Source organism: Macrobrachium rosenbergii, chromosome 48 (assembly GCF_040412425.1).
Source record: "Macrobrachium rosenbergii isolate ZJJX-2024 chromosome 48, ASM4041242v1, whole genome shotgun sequence".
Taxonomy (NCBI): domain Eukaryota; kingdom Metazoa; phylum Arthropoda; class Malacostraca; order Decapoda; family Palaemonidae; genus Macrobrachium; species Macrobrachium rosenbergii.
Window position 1 is genome coordinate 72207720 of NC_089788.1, and position 17500 is coordinate 72225219.

At 34.9% G+C, this 17500-nt stretch overlaps 1 protein-coding gene across 1 annotated transcript in view; it reads left to right on the plus strand.

The window, feature by feature from the left end:
• Positions 1–17500, plus strand: part of LOC136831526 (nephrin-like) — a 509843-nt gene that overhangs the window by 66281 nt on the left and 426062 nt on the right. The window contains exon 2 of the mRNA XM_067092095.1: positions 14746–15390. Within this exon, the coding sequence (XP_066948196.1) occupies positions 15306–15390 (85 nt within the window). The 5' untranslated portion in view covers positions 14746–15305. The remainder of the gene's footprint in view (positions 1–14745; positions 15391–17500) is intronic.

Below are 17500 nucleotides of genomic sequence, written 5' to 3' on the forward strand. Positions count from 1 at the left end.
ATAGGCGGGAAGACCACAGATTTATAGCATCAAATAAAAAAATAAAAACAAAACAAATGTGTTATCTGAGGGGAGAACAATAAATAGATGGTTTTGTCGTATGAAAATAATGAACAACTGAAAGGTTGAGGTTATTTTAATGAAAAGAAACATGCTAGTGTATCACCCTCCCGTGTCTTCCGTACGACTTTGCTATTTTTTTTCGTCTCTCCTTTCTGAGATTGTGCCTTTGAATTTCCGCTTGTTCCTCCTCCTCCTCCTCCTCCTCCTCCTCCTCCTCCTCCTCCTCCTCCTCCTCCTCCTCCTCCTTCCCCTTCCCCTCTACCTCCTCCTCCTCCTCTTCCCCCTTCCCCCTCCTCCTCATCCTCCTCCCCTCCTCCTCCTTCCCCCTTCCCCCTCCTCCTCCTTCCCCTTCCCCTCCCCTCCTTCCCCCCTCCCCTCCTTCCCTCCCCCCCCCTTTCCCTTCCCCTTCCCCCTCCTCCTCATCCTCCTCCCCTCCTCCTCCTTCCCCCCTTCCCCCTTTCCCCCTCCCCTTCCCCTTCCCCTTCCTCCTCCTCCTCCTCCTCTTCCTCTTCCTTTCCCCCTCCCCTTCCTCATCATCCTCATCGTCCTCCTCCTCCCCCTCCCCTCCCCTCCTCCTCCTCATCGTCCTCCTCCTCCCCCCCCCTTCCCTCCTCCTCCTCCTCCTCGTCGTCGTCGTCCTCCTCCTCCTCCTCCTCCTCCTCCTCCTCCTCCTCGTCGTCGTCGTCGTCCTCCTCCTCCTCCTCCTCCTCCTCCTCCTCCTCCTCCTCCTCCTCCTCCTCCTCCCCTCTTCTTCTTCCCGTCTCTACCGTACCTATTTCCGAGTATCATCTTCTTCTTCTTCTTCTTCTTCTTCTTGACCCTCTCTCCTAACTCACTATAATAGGGAATTAGCGTCCAAGATCCTCCGGCGCGATGACGTGAGCTCAAAAATCAAAAACATATGAACATCGTATATTACACCCCAGTATTTTCTCAGTATATTTTCAGGGTGTTTTTATTTAATTATCTCCGGAGATAAGGCCTTCGCTCATCTCGTTAGTGCTTCCAAAATGCACTTGAGAACAGTTTTTTTTTTTTTTTCCTGCTGCAGGTTTATATTATAGTCACCTTTTTTCATCATCATCGTAGCTCCCCCAAACACTATTTTTTTTTCTCTTTTATTCGTTTTCTCTTTTCATTTTTTCCGCTGAGGTTAAAACTTCTTTTTTCTTTTTTCTAGTTTGGTGGCGATGATTCGTATCGCTTGAAAGTAATAGCTTTAGCTGAAAGGTATATGAAAGAATTATTTGCCTCAAGAGTTATTATTATTATTATTATTATTATTATTATTATTATTATTATTATTATTATTATTATTCAGACGATGAACCTTATTCATGAGGAACAAGCCCACATGGGCCATTGACTTGAAATTCAAGTTTCCAAACATTATGGTGTTCATTAGGAAGAAGTAAGAGGATTTAAAGGGAAATACAGAAAGAAAAGATCTCACTTATTAAAAAAAAGGAATTAAAAAATTAATAAATACATAAAAACTTATTAATATGCAAGGACATAAAAATGCATTAATATGCAAGGAGGATAGTATTAGGGTAGTAATGCACTGGCCGTTGAAGGCTACGTACTTTTTTCCCTTATCATACTTCTCAAGTTTCGAAATAATTGGTATATATAAATGTTTCTCTTCCTTATCAAGATTTGATGTGTAAGGCTGAGGTGTGCAGGCATTTTAAAGGGAGGCTTAAAAGATAGTAACTGGGAATTTTTCCCATTTTTTAAGTCTGTGCAAATGTGTACTTTTCTTGAGTTTCTTTTTACTCATTAAGTGGATTAATTATATATGTTGAACTAAGTTTTCCCAGGCGGCATTCGAGTCTGTGCTCCTTTTATTTCTGCGACAAGTTTAAATGTTTGAACTGGGAGAAGAAGAACTACTCATGTATGTTGTCTTGCAATACGCTATTTTTAAATTCTCTTATTTTTCCATTTAATGTTTTGCGAACGTTTTTCCAACTGTGCCGAACGGAGCAAAGTATTTATTCATAAAAATTTAGTTCCGTGAGTAGTTTTGGCATGTTTGTTCAGTCGACAAAGAAAAACTGCAGAAGGAAATAACTGAGGGATTATCTGTGAAACTCATTTTAAGACACCCTCCAGAGATGTCTGTTCAGAGCAGAGGTAACTATTTATAAGGAAAATAATTGTAGCGCCTTGACCATAACCTACGGTACATGTTGGTTAACCAAAAACAGAATTGTAATTTGAACTTTCCAAAGGGCTGAATTCTGACACTGAATTGACCTACTGGAATGGAGTAAAGTTCATCAACTGCTGAACATATATCTGGTTCTGCATGAGTTTTACTGAACAAATAATGCCAGACTAGAGAAGAGAATTCTACAGACAAGGAAAGCATTAGCGAGACTGGAACGTGTGTGAATATAAATTATGGCATTGATAGAAGGTTGCCTACGCTGGAAACAAAGTTTATATAAATCTTATAAGAAGCTGGAAATAGGGAATATTCAACCAACACAGCAAGCAGTATTATCTTGGAAGGGAGATAAGCCAAAGGGAATGATTAGCACGGAAGACGAATGCTATAGAATGCCGCTGAGATTTAGCGGCAGGAAATGATTGGGGAGTCAAGGTTTCATTAGAGGTTTTGATGTTACTCCCTCTTTAATAAGTCTCTGGCAAAAATGTCAAAAGTCTCAAAGATTCTTGAAGATATCCGGGAAGGTTAAAGCACTCATAGGTAAATAATTAAAATTGGCGCATGGTGTCGTTAATTGGTACTTAAAGACCAACCTCAACAAAACCTCTCTCTCTCTCTCTCTCTCTCTCTCTCTCTCTCTCTCTCTCTCTCTCTCTCTCTCTCTCTCTCTCTCTCTCACTTTTTCATTGATAATGTTTCTTTAACTAAATGCCATTCGTTTAAAAAATTTTTTCATTCTTGAGTGTAAATTCATATAATAAGCTCTATCTCTTCTGCGGAAAAATTGGAATATTGAGACAAGTCTTTTCTGGTCCTTGGAGATGTGTTTATCGTGAAGAATTTTTTTTTTTTCAATCTTCCTTGTTTTGAGATTGTGCCCCAGTTGGTCTCCTGCAGCTGACTCGCATCATAAATCGTTGTGTAAAATCTTGAGTTCCATTAATGTATTTTTTCCAGATCCTGGCATGAATCTCTGGCGCCGTCGTTCGATCAGCTGACTGTGCATGTTTTAATAGATTTTTCAAGATTCTGATCATCCTTTGTATTCAGTATGTCACACCAGATGTGCCGTTATTTCTGTTAGGCTTGCATTTCCTTAGTCTCAGTACCATAGTCGTGTATAGTTTTTTTCGGTTGTGGCCAAAGTATGAAATGATCTTCCATCTTCCTAATCATGTATTTGAAACGTTAGTACTTTAGCAGATGAATTCCTTGGGATTTTAGCATTCTGCTGATCAGATTATTATATATATATATATATATATATATATATATATATATATATATATATATATATATATATATATATATATATTGCTATGAATGAGATCAGTACAGTCGGCAGGATATCATCGCCACGTCTTGACAGTTATATGACACCGTTGACTGACTTTTCCTCAGTCAATACTGAATGACAATTGTGTAACATTTATCTGTATGTGATGTACACATCAACTAACGATGGTTTATACACCTATATATATATATATATATATATATATATATATATATATATATATATATGTGTGTGTGTGTGTGTGTATATATATCGCTGTTATTTTGCCTACTGTCGTATGTATGACCTTTGCAAATCAACTGTTTTTTTGTATTATGTTTTAATGAACTATAAAGTTTCTCGTGACAGTGAAATCAGTAATCTCTCTCTCTCTCTCTCGCAAACCAAGTCACAAAAATTATTGTAATGATAACTGAAGCATCAACAGAATTGATAACAAAACGATGTTGCAAATTCCTCTTCATGATAATTATTGGTCCAGCGAATTACGATGTATCACTTCAGAAGATAAGGGCTTTGGATAAATATGAAATTCCTTTTAATGTCTTAAAACACATCACGGGACCATCATACATTTACCTATTCTGTGAATAAACTCCCTGGTTTTTAGATACATTGGCATCACGTTTGATAATTCCGGAGGTCTCGTTAAAGATGCTGCATCCTTCTTTTGTCCGGAGGGTCCCTCCTAATTAGAAGTGAAGTGATCTTGGTAGGAAATGATTGGTGGTTTTTGATGGCGTCAGGGGTTTCCAAGTTGGACGTTATAATCTATTTTAAATCCCTGCGACAGTGTTATGGAGAAGGATGATTTTTGTTATCAATGTTATTTTTTATTGATATTTCTGTAGTTTGTTGGTGACTGATTTCGTGACGGAAATGACTGGCATAGCCATTTTTGGATAGTGTTTTACTGATATTTATAATCATGTATTTTTAGTTCAGTTCATTTTAATTTGCACATTTTGAGTCATAGTAGGGTATAAAAGCTAATGGATAGTTATATTTTATTTTTAAAAGTTGTACATCATTTTCTCTTTAGAATCTGTTGTCATTATTTTGAAACAGCACAGTCAAAAACTTTATGAATAGTTATAACATTTATGAAAACTGAATATTTTCATTTAGGAATAGTTTCCTTTTTTGAATCTTTTGTCAATATTTTGAAGCACCAGAGTAAAAACCTTTACGAATAGTTATAATATTTATGAAAACTGAAAACGTTCATTTAGGAATAGTTTCAGAAGCCTTGCAGCATAAATGTAACCGGGAGTCGCCGAGTGCTTCATCAGTCTGAGTGATTTATCAGAGGAGACCAATTTGCCACGAATCACTCAGTTGTAAGTCATCTGGCCTTGCAATATTCTAAAGGGAGGCTCGCAAGTAAATTTGGGACAGATCGATTCTATAATTATTTTTGTGAGAAATAAATGCCTTTAGAAGTAGATTTCACAAACTATAATCTGGGTATGTTTATTTTTAGTATTTTTGATTAGGTAGTTTCATTTGCCAAAATAGACGTATTACTTTATGTAATTTGAGAGTGTAATTGCAGGTAGTTGGTATCTTTTTATATACTGAGGAGAAATAAATACATGTATATAGGTAGATCTGGAAAAGTATAATCTGGCAAGATTTGTTTTTAGTATTTATGGTGAGGCAATTTTAATTACCAAAACTAGTGTTATCGTATAATGCACTTCGTATTTGTTAGGGACTTAGATTTGCAGAACAGCAGCTCTAAATGCAGTAAATGTGCCTCGCTTCGGAACTTCTCAGTTGCAGAGGTTCTTGATTCCTCACGCCGTTGGACTGTGGAACAGTCTTCCTGAGGATGTTGCGCAATTGGAACCTCAAAAGTTCAATTGAAGATGCAATGCATTACCACCATAAGGCAATTCTCCTTGTATTTTAAAAATTGACTCACATTTTTATGTATTTATTTATTAAAATGCTAATTTATTTTTTATCTTACCGCTGTATTTCCTGTTACCTTCTGCCATTTCCTTCTAATGAACATCATACCCTTTAGAAGCTTGAATTTCAAGTCAGTGGCCCCTTTGGGCTTGTTCCAAATGGATAGGATTCGTCTTCTGAATAATAATAATAATAATATTTTAGAGGATTGGTATTTTTTTTAAGTGTCGAGAAGGTGGAAAAATGTACAAATCAGACGAAGTGGCACAGAAAGCTTAGACTTTTCTTTTCTCTTTCCTTAGTGGCACCGTGCTCGTATTTCGTCTGGGTGCTCTTTAGGAATAGACAGTAATGGTTTGGGTAATGGGTTTTTTTTCTCTGAAGGGGATTTTTCTCTGTTTATCAGTGTATGGTGAGAACTTTAGGGGTCTGGGTTTTTTTAATGAGGTAATGGAGATGCGCTTTTAACTATTTTACAGCTCTTTTTTTTTTATGCTTTCCTCTTAGTTCGGGATTTGCTTCACATGATTTCCCTCGTTCTTTGGAGTTCGGTGGGCGGTATTTATGATGCATGGCTTCCAAAAATTGCTGGAATTAGTTCATGGTCAATTTTTTTTTATTTTATTTCATGTAGAGAAGATAAAAAGCATGCTGTCAGTCAGAACATTTTCTTGTTTCTTGCTTTTAATGTTTGCCATTGATATTAATGTCAAAATTACATGTTTTGTGAAACTTAAGAATTACTTGATTTATATATATATATATATATATATATATATATATATATATATATATATATATATATATATATATATATATATATATATATAGATAGATAGATAAATAGATAGATAGATAGATAGATAGATATATAATATGTAGAAATATATATATATATATATATATATATATATATATATATATATATATATATATATATATATATATATATATATATCACATTACCACAGGTAAAAAAAATAAGAGACAGGTGTAGGTCTGACCGGTTTCGACTTTATTTCCAAGCCATTGAAATAAAGTCGAAACCGGTCAATTTACACCCTGTCCCTCTAATTTTCACCTGTGGTAATGTGTGATAAATGAATCACGTACAAAAGTGATAATAATCATATATGTATGTATGTATATATTTATATATATATATATATATATATATATATATATATATATATATATATATATATATATATATATATATATATATATACGTAGTTTAATTCTCTCTCTCTCTCTCTCTCTCTCTCTCTTTACCCGTTATGTTTTATACTGTTGCTGTAATATGGAGTTCTAATCTATTTGCCAGCTCCGTTAATTTATTTGCCAAAGGAGTAAGATTGAGGGGATTTTCGAAGTGTAGGGAAGGGGAAGGGAGGGGAGGGGGAGGTGGGGAGGGAGAGAGAGGACCCCCCTGAGAGCCAGTAGTATCATCTGCCCGATTATTGACGTTTAGTCATATCAGCAGCTGCATTAATTTGTGATCTCTGGATCTGGCCTGCGGTAGTAATAATCATTGTTAATATCTGGAGCTGCGCTACAAAAGGTGAATTTGTGCTTACATTAATTGCAACCTTTGTTTATTCTCTCTCTCTCTCTCTCTCTCTCTCTCTCTCTCTCTCTCTCTCTCTCTCTCTCTCTCTCTCTCTCTCTCTCTCTCTCTCTTTTCCCGGAGCTGTAACAAAATTGGGTTTGAGTAGAATATGAAACTAAATTTATAAGCATTTTAATTTTTTTACTTAAGCTAGAGGTTTTTCTATCAAACCTCCTGTTTGTATTTTCTCTCTCTCTCTCTCTCTCTCTCTCTCTCTCTCTCTCTCTCTCTCTCTCTCTCTCTCTCTCTCTCTCTCTCTCTCTCTCTCCGGAGCTTTAACAAAATTGGCTTTGAGTAGAATTTTAAACTCAGATTCGAGTGATGGTATTTTTAGTCCTTTTTTTTTTAATTCATAGCTTTTTTTATTTCTTAGCTTAAACTGCAGTTTTTTTATCAGTCCTCTTGTATATATTTGCTTTGTCTTCTAATAGATTGTTTTTTCCTCTTTGTTTTTAAGAAATCTCTCTCTCTCTCTCTCTCTCTCTCTCTCTCTCTCTCTCTCTCTCTCTCTCTCTCTCTCTCTCTCTCTCTCTCTCTCTCTCTCGTAACAAAATTGGCTTTGAGTAGAATATGAAACTCAGATTCAGGTGATGGTTTTTTTTTAGTCCTAATTTTGTCTAAATTTATAGGCATTTTAATATTTTAATTTAAGCTAGAGGGTTTTTTTTTTATCAAACTCCCTGTTTATATGTGCTTTGTCTTCTAATACTCTCTCTCTCTCTCTCTCTCTCTCTCTCTCTCTCTCTCTCTCTCTCTCTCTCTCTCTCTCTCTTTTACCACCTAGTGGCACATCGATCATTATTTCTTATATCCTTTATCTCTATCATTCTTAATAATTGCTTATTATGTGCTACGAGAGAGAATGATTTGTCTTAAATAGCATTGAATATACATATTCCATTAAACGCCTTTTTATTTCCATTAGAATTATGTATAAAAAGATTCATTAAGTTTTATTATTATATATAAATACTTCGCATTTTCTCACTTCTGTAATATATATACAGTTAAAGGTAAATGTATTTTTTTCCTAGGCGTTCTTATCACTCTGAAAATTTATACCCCAGTTTATATCGTTAGTTATGGAGTTCTTATCGTTACTTATGGAGGTCGGGGTGTTATTTTAAGTTTATCGACCTTATATATGTATACTGCTCTATCGTGGTCGCATGGTTATGTGCGTTGTTTTCTTTATTCCCGACGTGAAGTCTTAGCTTTTTAATCCTCATGTACACACGTGCTAAGCATTTCTGTGCGTGTTGGTCTCTTGTCTTCGTAACATGCTATTTTGGCTTCGAGGAATGGCTTTGCGTTCTTCCGAGGATTATTGAAATGGAAGCCTCATATCGGAGTTATTTGGGTGGGGAGTCATCCTGGAAAAAAGGCATTGACAGATACTTGTTTTAGTTTTCTGTAAAAGAAAAGCATCGCGCCGGCTTTGTCTGTCCGTCCGCACATTTTCTGTCCGCCCTCAGATCTTAAAAAGTACCGAGGCTAGAGGGCTGCAAATTGATATGTTGGTCATCCACCCTCCAGTCATCAAACATAGCAAATTGCAGCCCTCTAGCTTCAGTAGTTTTGATTTTATTTAAGGTTAAATTCAACAATAATCTTGCTTCTGGCAACGATATAGGATAGGCTGAAAGATTCATGGACCGCTGGTCATACAGTATTATACGCTGTACAGAAAACTCGATTGCGCCGAAGAAACTTCGGCACATTTTTTACTTGTTTTACTGCTGTTAAAGACGGTTTTGCTTAACCTAACAACGGCAAGTTTATTGAATATTTGACCTTATTTAAGTGTTATATGTCTGATATGTCATTTGTTGTAAATGTAATAAAAGAAAAATTATGCCATTATTAGGGGGAGAGAATGTGACCAAGGAAGAGTAAGGACTTAAATATATGCATTGCCACTTGCAGTATATATCTTTGTTGAACAAATTAGTTTTTTTTTTATTCCATTACCATCTCTCTGTAATTAGACTAGATTTTATTACGTGGCCTGCCGTTTTACGCCACCTTTATTGATACGTTGCGCTTTACTGAATTTTTTTGATAAAACTATTAATATTTATGCATCTATAAATATTTTCTCTATTGCGTGAAAACGAAAATTAATTGACTGCAAATATATTTCGCGTTATCACGTCAAGGAAGTGAAGAATGCAGCGTTTCACTTCATTCCTCTCTTTTTTGGCTGCCTTTCAGATGAGTTCGGGCAATAGGGATATTAAAGATGAGAATTCAGACCTCACTTCTTTTTTCAGTGACGACTCGGTTCGTAATCTTCAAGTCTTTATCTTTGATTTATATTTGTACTGGATATTTTTTTCATTTTTTCAGGGCAGGATCGAGAAATGGAATAATACTGATATGTGTGTGCATATATATATATATATATATATATATATATATATATATATATATATATATATATATATATATATATATATATATATATATATGTGTATATATGTATATATATACATATATATATATGTGTGTATGTATGTATATATATTATACAATACAATATATTTTTGTTTCTTGACATGATCAAGAGATGAAGTAATGTTGATAAATATTTGTCTTTTATTTGTTATACTTTTCTTGGCAGGACCATGAATATTGGACAAATCCTTTACTAAATCAAAACTTATTCAATTTGGATAGTTCATGCATTTTCTTCCTCTTACGGTAAACGTCGTATTTAGCGATATTCATTGACTGTCTCGCTTGTGTCGAGATGCAAGTTCCTCAGATAGACTTTGTGCCGGCATTCCTTTGCTGAGTTGACTGACCTTGTGAGATTAAATGAATTTGGTTATCACCGATCGTCACGCATAGATGATTCATATGCTGTGGTATTCATTCTCTTGCATTTGGAAATGAGGAGAGAAGTGTCATCACTTTGTGTATGAGTGATATATATGTTTGTATGTATGTAATATATTTATATATATATATATATATATATATATATATATATATATATATATATATATATATATATATGCATGTCTATATTATTTTATATATATATATATATATACATATATATATATATATATATATATATATATATATATATATATATATATATATATATATATATATATATATATATGTGTATCTATACATGAATATAATATATATGTTATATGCAAATGCAAGAGAATGAATTCCACTGCATATGAATCAACTTAGTGCGATTGCATATATTCAAGTTCATTTAGTATTACAAGGTCAGTCAAATCAGTATATATATCATATATACAGATATTTATGTTATATATATATATATATATATATATATATATATATATATATATATATATATATATATATATATATATATATATACATATATATGTATATATATATATATATATATATATATATATATATATATATATATATATATATATATATATATACATATATATAAGATTGAGAGAAACAGCGACACTGTGCAAATAACTTTATATTCTATACAATGTTACTGCACAACCTTCGCCATGCATTTCAAATGTTTTGGTCCTGGCACAGATGGTTAACAGGGAATTGTACATGTTAGCTTATTCTTTCCCATTCGCTTGCATTGAGTTTTTGGAACTGCCTTTAATATTGTGGTTGTTCCAGTCTCTCTCTCTCTCTCTCTCTCTCTCTCTCTCTCTCTCTCTCTCTCTCTCTCTCTCTCCCTTTGTCCTTTAAGGACTGTGTTAACTGCATAATGGTTTATATGGATAAACATGTTTGTATATTTTGATCGTATATAGCTGCGGATGTATAGATACAGTAGTATAAACTATATACATATATACATTTATATTTATATATATATTGTGTATATTTTTGTATATATATATATATATATATATATATATATATATATATATATATATATATATATATATATATATATATATATTGTATGCATGTGTGTGTGAATGCATATGCATGTTAGTTTCTACCACTTATGAAAATGATTATTTTTTTTTTTTTTTTTGTAAATGAATATCTTCACACATCTACTATACTGACACTCTAAGCTGTCTAAAACAGTTGTGTGTCAGCTCGCCCCTGTTCACGACAAGATTTATAACCATGCTGACTGACAAGCACTTTTGGATTACAGAAGTAGGGAAGTAGATAGAGTGTGACATTTTTTTAATTGCTGGGGAGTGGAAGGTGGATGATTAACAGTTGGCTATCATTTTTTATAGTTTCCTGGCAATAGCTTCAGATATTCGGTGCATGGAGCTAAAGTTAAGTTTCTGAAGTAATAATGAAAGCAGCATATATTGAACAGGCAAAGACTGCTCACCTTATGAAAGAGCTGAATTGATTCTTAACCAAATCATTTGTTCAAGAAGAGGAAGCAAGGTGGGCATCCGCTGATGTAGAATCAGCCCTCCATTCAGAGATCGGAAAGACCCTAGTAGGATTCGAAGCAGACCAACTGATTATAATACTTTATTAAACAATTTACTTGCATTACCAGCTATGACCTTACGACGAGTCTTTCTATAACCAGTTTGCATTTCTGAGGCTTCCAAATGCAGTCGTATGAGATACCGTTAGCACTCAGATCAGAATGGCTTCTTCCAAGATTAAGCGACTGCGAGAATGAATTTAAAGAGGACCGGTGAGAAGGAAAGGAATATAAAGGAAGCTATTGATGAAAGGGAAGAAGAGGTCAGGGGAGAGTTCGTGTCCTTGGGAGTCTCCATTAGAAGCAGGGAAAGAGGGAGAGGCAATGACGTCAGCCCAAATAGAACTCGGTGTTTTATACTGGGAGCTATCAATCATCTGGCATAGAGTAATGGTAAATATATTAGAGCAGTCAGCAGGGCTAAAGGTCAACAAGGGGTTAGAATTGATAAGGTCCTGTAGCATACGTTCCAGAAAAGAAGAGAGCTTTTTTTACAGCAATATCTCTGCTAGTGCTCATGTGCTGTTAGGAGTGAGAGAAAGTTGGATGTCCTCGGACATAATCATTATAAATAAATAAAGTAAAAGACAGTTTATAATGATTGTATTCTCCCTGTACTGCCCGACATATCTAGACATCATTAGGGATGGAAACACAAAAGACATAAAATTAATGAAGGGTTTATTTTTCGAACAGGAAAATCACCAGAAATTATGTCTAGTATTCATCCCTTTTCTCTCTCTCCTATCCCCCTCCCTCTAGGAACCGTAGCCCTAGTGATCCTGTTTTGTGTTCTTTGAATTTGGGCTTTAGTTGGACCAGAGATAATGATTCAGTTTTTAGATTTCTGTAAAGGAAAGCTATTGTACCGGCTTTGTCTGTCCGTCCGCACTTTTTTCTGTCCGCACTTTTTCTGTCCGCCCTCTGATCTTATAAACTACTGGGGCTAGAGCGCTGCAAATTGGTATGTTGAGCATCCACCCTCCGATCATCAAACATACCAAATTGCAGCCCTCTAGCCTAAGTAGTTTTTATTTTATTTAAGGTTAAAGTTGGCCATAATCGTGCTTCTGGCAACGATATAGGATAGGTCACCACCCGCCGTGGTTAAAGTTTCATGGGCCGCGGCTCATACAGCATTATACCGAGACCATCAAAAGACAGATCTATTTTCGGTGGCCTTGATTATGCACTGTAGCGGCTGTACAGAAAACTCGATTGCGCCGAAGTTTCTTGTTTCGTTATATTTTCACTTATGACTAGTGAAAGCGCATGATTTTAGGGAACTAGATGTCAAGATTCAGGATCCTAGATTCAGTTACTTTTAACAGATATATATGCACTACAAGTTTGAAGTACACGCTTCTTGCTTATTCAGTGGTACTTAAAATCTGGGAGAAATAGATTGTGACGCAGAGTTATGTAACCCCATGCAGATAGTAAGGAATTCCCAGAAAGAAACTTCTACAGCCCTTTATTGCATTATAAACAATTGAGCAGTCACTTGCTTAAGTGAAAACATGATGTATTGATAGAGTTATGGTGAGTGAGATTAGATTTTTTATAGGTTTGCTAGTACTGCCACACGACAGGCTTCGAATTTCTGATTTCAGACATTTCTAATGTCTACGAACTAGACGTGGACATTAGCAGCCAACCATTCATTTCATAGGAAAAAATTCCTTACTACGTACTGTGAGGTTTTTTAGTGTTTGTAATTTTGTTTTTATGTGTTACATTCTTCCTTCCCGCGGTCTCTGTTTATGTGTGTTTGCTGTAATACCTCCATAGATAAGATCAGTGGTTATTTTTAATCATCATCTGTGTGGGATGAGGCTATCTTTTCACAGTAAACAATTCAACTTTTCATTTACAACCTACAGCTCTCTCTCTCTCTCTCTCTCTCTCTCTCTCTCTCTCTCTCTCTCTCTCTCTCTCTCTCTCTCTCTCTATATATATATATATATATATATATATATATATATATATATATATATATATATGTGTGTGTGTGTGTGTGTGTGTGTGTGTGTGTGTACCTTTTATTTTGGCAGTTGGAATACACACGATTACACAGAAACTTCTGTGTATCATCAGCGTCTGTTTTCCACACATTCTGGAGCTCTTCAAATGATAAGAAATGAGTCTTTTGTATCTAATTCTGTTCTGAAATCACCGGTCAACCACGTAATTCCCTTTTCTGCGCACGCTTCCCGAGTCTTTCAAATTATTCACCTCATATGATTTTTACCGTTTTATTATTATTATTATTATTATTATTATTATTATTATTATTATTATTATTATTATTATTATTATTATTATATTCTTTCTTTCTTTCTTTTTTAGTCACACACACAACAATTTACCTTATTAAAATTTTCCACTCTTTTCTTTCTTGGACGTTCATCACTTGTAATTAATACCATAATGGCAAACTCCAGTCCCATCCTCTTCTATTCTAAATATTCTGTGTTTTTCCCCAACTTATCACGGGAGTCCAATGCCTAAACAAACATCATTCACCCGTGATTGACATTTTACCCAACTTGTCAATCTTCCACCTACGCAAGCTTTACTTTAAACTGGTGAGTTTGATTATTTTAATACACACACACACACATATATATATATATATGTCTATATGTATATATTGCATATATATATAGATATACACATATATATATATATATATATATATATATATATATATATATATATATATATATATATATATATATATATATATATGTGTGTGTGTGTGTGTGTGTGTGTGTGTGTGTGTACATTCATAGCTTTACCAAATGGTTTCTTTTAGGAAGAAATATTTCTGTATTTTTAATGCTTTAGTGCATTTTTTCATGTTGATAAAATGAAAGTCTTTTTCTTTTATGATAAAGTGTAAGCACTATGCAGAAAACTTTACAATTAAGTAAGGAAACCCAGCTTTAATAGCGTCATGATGTGCCCTGTTTATGATTTCAAGAATGCAAGGGAATCTTCGTTAACGATGTTATCTATAGTCATAATAGGGGTGACCTTTTTTCTTAATAACTGTTAATGTTGTTGCATAAGTTTTCCCCTATTCAGTCAATCTTTTTTTTATCCTGCACGTTAAACGAATTTGTCGTAGTATTATGATGAACGTCTCTCATTGAGAGTAATAATCATTCATACAGTTCTATTCACTTCGTTGTTGTCGGTGAAACTAACTTAACATTTTTTCTTTCCTTCCGCAGGTTTAATGACTGTATCGTATTACTGCGGGGGTCCTCCATTCAGTAATCAATGAGGCCTGACCAGCCGCACTACCAGGACGTTGTGACAGGCACCACTGTCTGCCGATGAAAACTAGTGAATATAAAGATTATAAAATCAGTGGGACATTTTCGCCATTTGTAATGACCCCTGAAAAGAAGGCGTGGCTTTGGTGTAGCAAAGACGCGTTGCAAATCACCCACCTTATTAGATGTGGGCGAATAGAAGAGACTTCTTTTGTGCAGTGAACTTCTTGATATTAACAGACTCAGTGTTGTCAGTTGAGAGTGAAGCGAAAGAAAAGCCGAATTTAACGGTACTCTGTGTAATAGCATGATTGCCAGAGGTGGAATTTGTCATATACTTCATGCAGTGATAACGCAGGTTAGTGAAAGTGGTTCCTCTCTAACTCACTCCAGGGAAATGTTGGCGAGTTGAATGCTTGTGATTAAACAGTGCGCGGAGAAATATGAAAACGCCAAAACCCAATAGGTACTACCCCTAGTACTTTCGTGTTCATCAGCAGGAAGCCTTATTGAAGATGATGCTAGGTTTAAAGAACTTCGTCACATCAAGGGATTTTGGTCTGTGGTTCGCTCTCCTGCTGGCCACCGTCGCAAATAAAGGTAAGGACCGTTGGTTTATTTTGCATATGCGTGTGTGACGATTTTAACTGTATTTAAAAACTCTTCACGGGAATTTTCTTTGTGAAGGAATAATGAAACATTTTCGTAATGCAGTTGTGGCAGAAATTAAACTCCATTATGTCATTTTGATGTATTATTAAGCTGGTAAGGCGATTATGTCTGGCAGTGTTGGCTAGAATGTTACAGTACAATTAGAAAATTTACCTGGTCTAGCTGACGGCCATTAATAGATGTACGAGTAGGTTTCATTGTAGATGTTTAGTGGTAGGTTTAATTACAGGTATTTACTTGTAGGTTTAATTATGTGTGATCTATCTATTTTACCTTGAGTCTTCATAGTCAAAATTAGATTTTGTTACATGGTTGAAGGGCTAGATTTTTAAGCAAACCTTTTTAAATATAGTCTTCTCTTAATAGGCGATGCTTTGAATCCAGTGGTATTGAAAAGGTCATTGGAAAAAGTGGATTGAAGCAGATCAGTGTTAAAATGAACCTACTCAAGTAGAACACACTATTATTAAAAGAGCGAACACTAAAAGCTGTTGGAGCAGACCCTTTCGTAGGTGGCCTAATAAGATAAATTCCCGTTCTGATATATTTGCAGTTACCGTATTTACGTGAAAGGAAGCCCCTCACAAGATTATCATCTAAAAGCTAAAATCAATTCCAGGAATTGCTGATATTCGAACGTTAGAACAGTGCCCCAATTAAAGGTAGAAAACACGATTTGTATTCACGTGGTAATAGCATAAATAGCATATTTACGCGAAAGGCAGACACCACAAGATTGTCATCTAAAAGCTAAAATCAATTCCAGGAATTGCTGACATTCTAACGTTAGAACAGTACCCCAATTAAAGGTAGAAAACATCATTTTGTATTCACGTGGTATTTATGCTTTTATCTAAGCAGATAAAATGAATCCTTACGATAAATACCCATTCGAAGGTAGTTCCAACTTTGTATCATCACATAGTCAGAATCATCGAATAGAATGTTGCTGCGAAGCGCTGAAATCATCTAATAGAGAACCTTGAGAGAGAGAGAGAGAGAGAGAGAGAGAGAGAGAGAGAGAGAGAGAGAGAGAGAGAGAGTGGGGATTACTCATATATATTTTAAAGCTGTGCACTTCTTATGTGCAGCTTTCTGTCTGGGTCTTCATTTCACCGTGACATTGACTCCAGAATAATCTTCTGAATGGGTAATTATAAAACTTTTGCGTTAATATTTTTAAAGTCCAGTGGCCCCGTTTCTCGTCATATTCGAAACCTGCTCGTTACGCGTCTGTTCGTACCCTGCAGAGTTTGTACTTTGGTAGCTTGTATATTAATGTGGCGCAATTTTTTTTATTGTTAATTATGCGTGTTGGCTTTGGCTTCATTCAAGTTATTGTTAATTTAACTCGCGTGAAAGTAAGCTTGAGTTGTTGCTACTAAATTAGTATACCATTCTTGGGCCTGTTGTATTGTAAACAATGATCTTGGTGCCACCTGAAGTTTACATTTGATAAGCAATCGATTGTGAAATTTATTACAGCTGTATTCGAGTCTGAGAAATACTGTAGTGAACACAGACAAATTCTGTATTGTAATGAAAATATTGTAAGTCTTTCGTGACAAGTGTTAGATATTATGAAGCTGTGTTCTGTTGTAAGCACAGATTGTAATTCACATTACTATAGTGATCACAGACAAATTCTGTGTTTTAATAAAAATATTGTAAGTCATATGTGACAAATACTAGATATTATGAAGTTGTGTTCTGTTGTAAGCACAGATTGTAATTGACATTTGATCTCCAAAAATTGGATTATCCTGTGTAATACCATGTTTTACTCGTTTTGAGATAATTTGTGGACTGTTTCATGAATTAGGTATTGCAAATTTCGTGCACTGAATATTGAATTTGCTCTTGCATATTACCTATTAGGTGTCTGGCATAATTACTGTAACCATTTCCAAACCTGTTCAGTTTCAACGTTCTTTGGTAAGATACTGCTTGACATACAACAACTACCTGTGTGAGGATATTCTTTTGCACTCATACGTTTAATTTTTAAATGCTTTAAGTAATACTTTATTTACTTTGG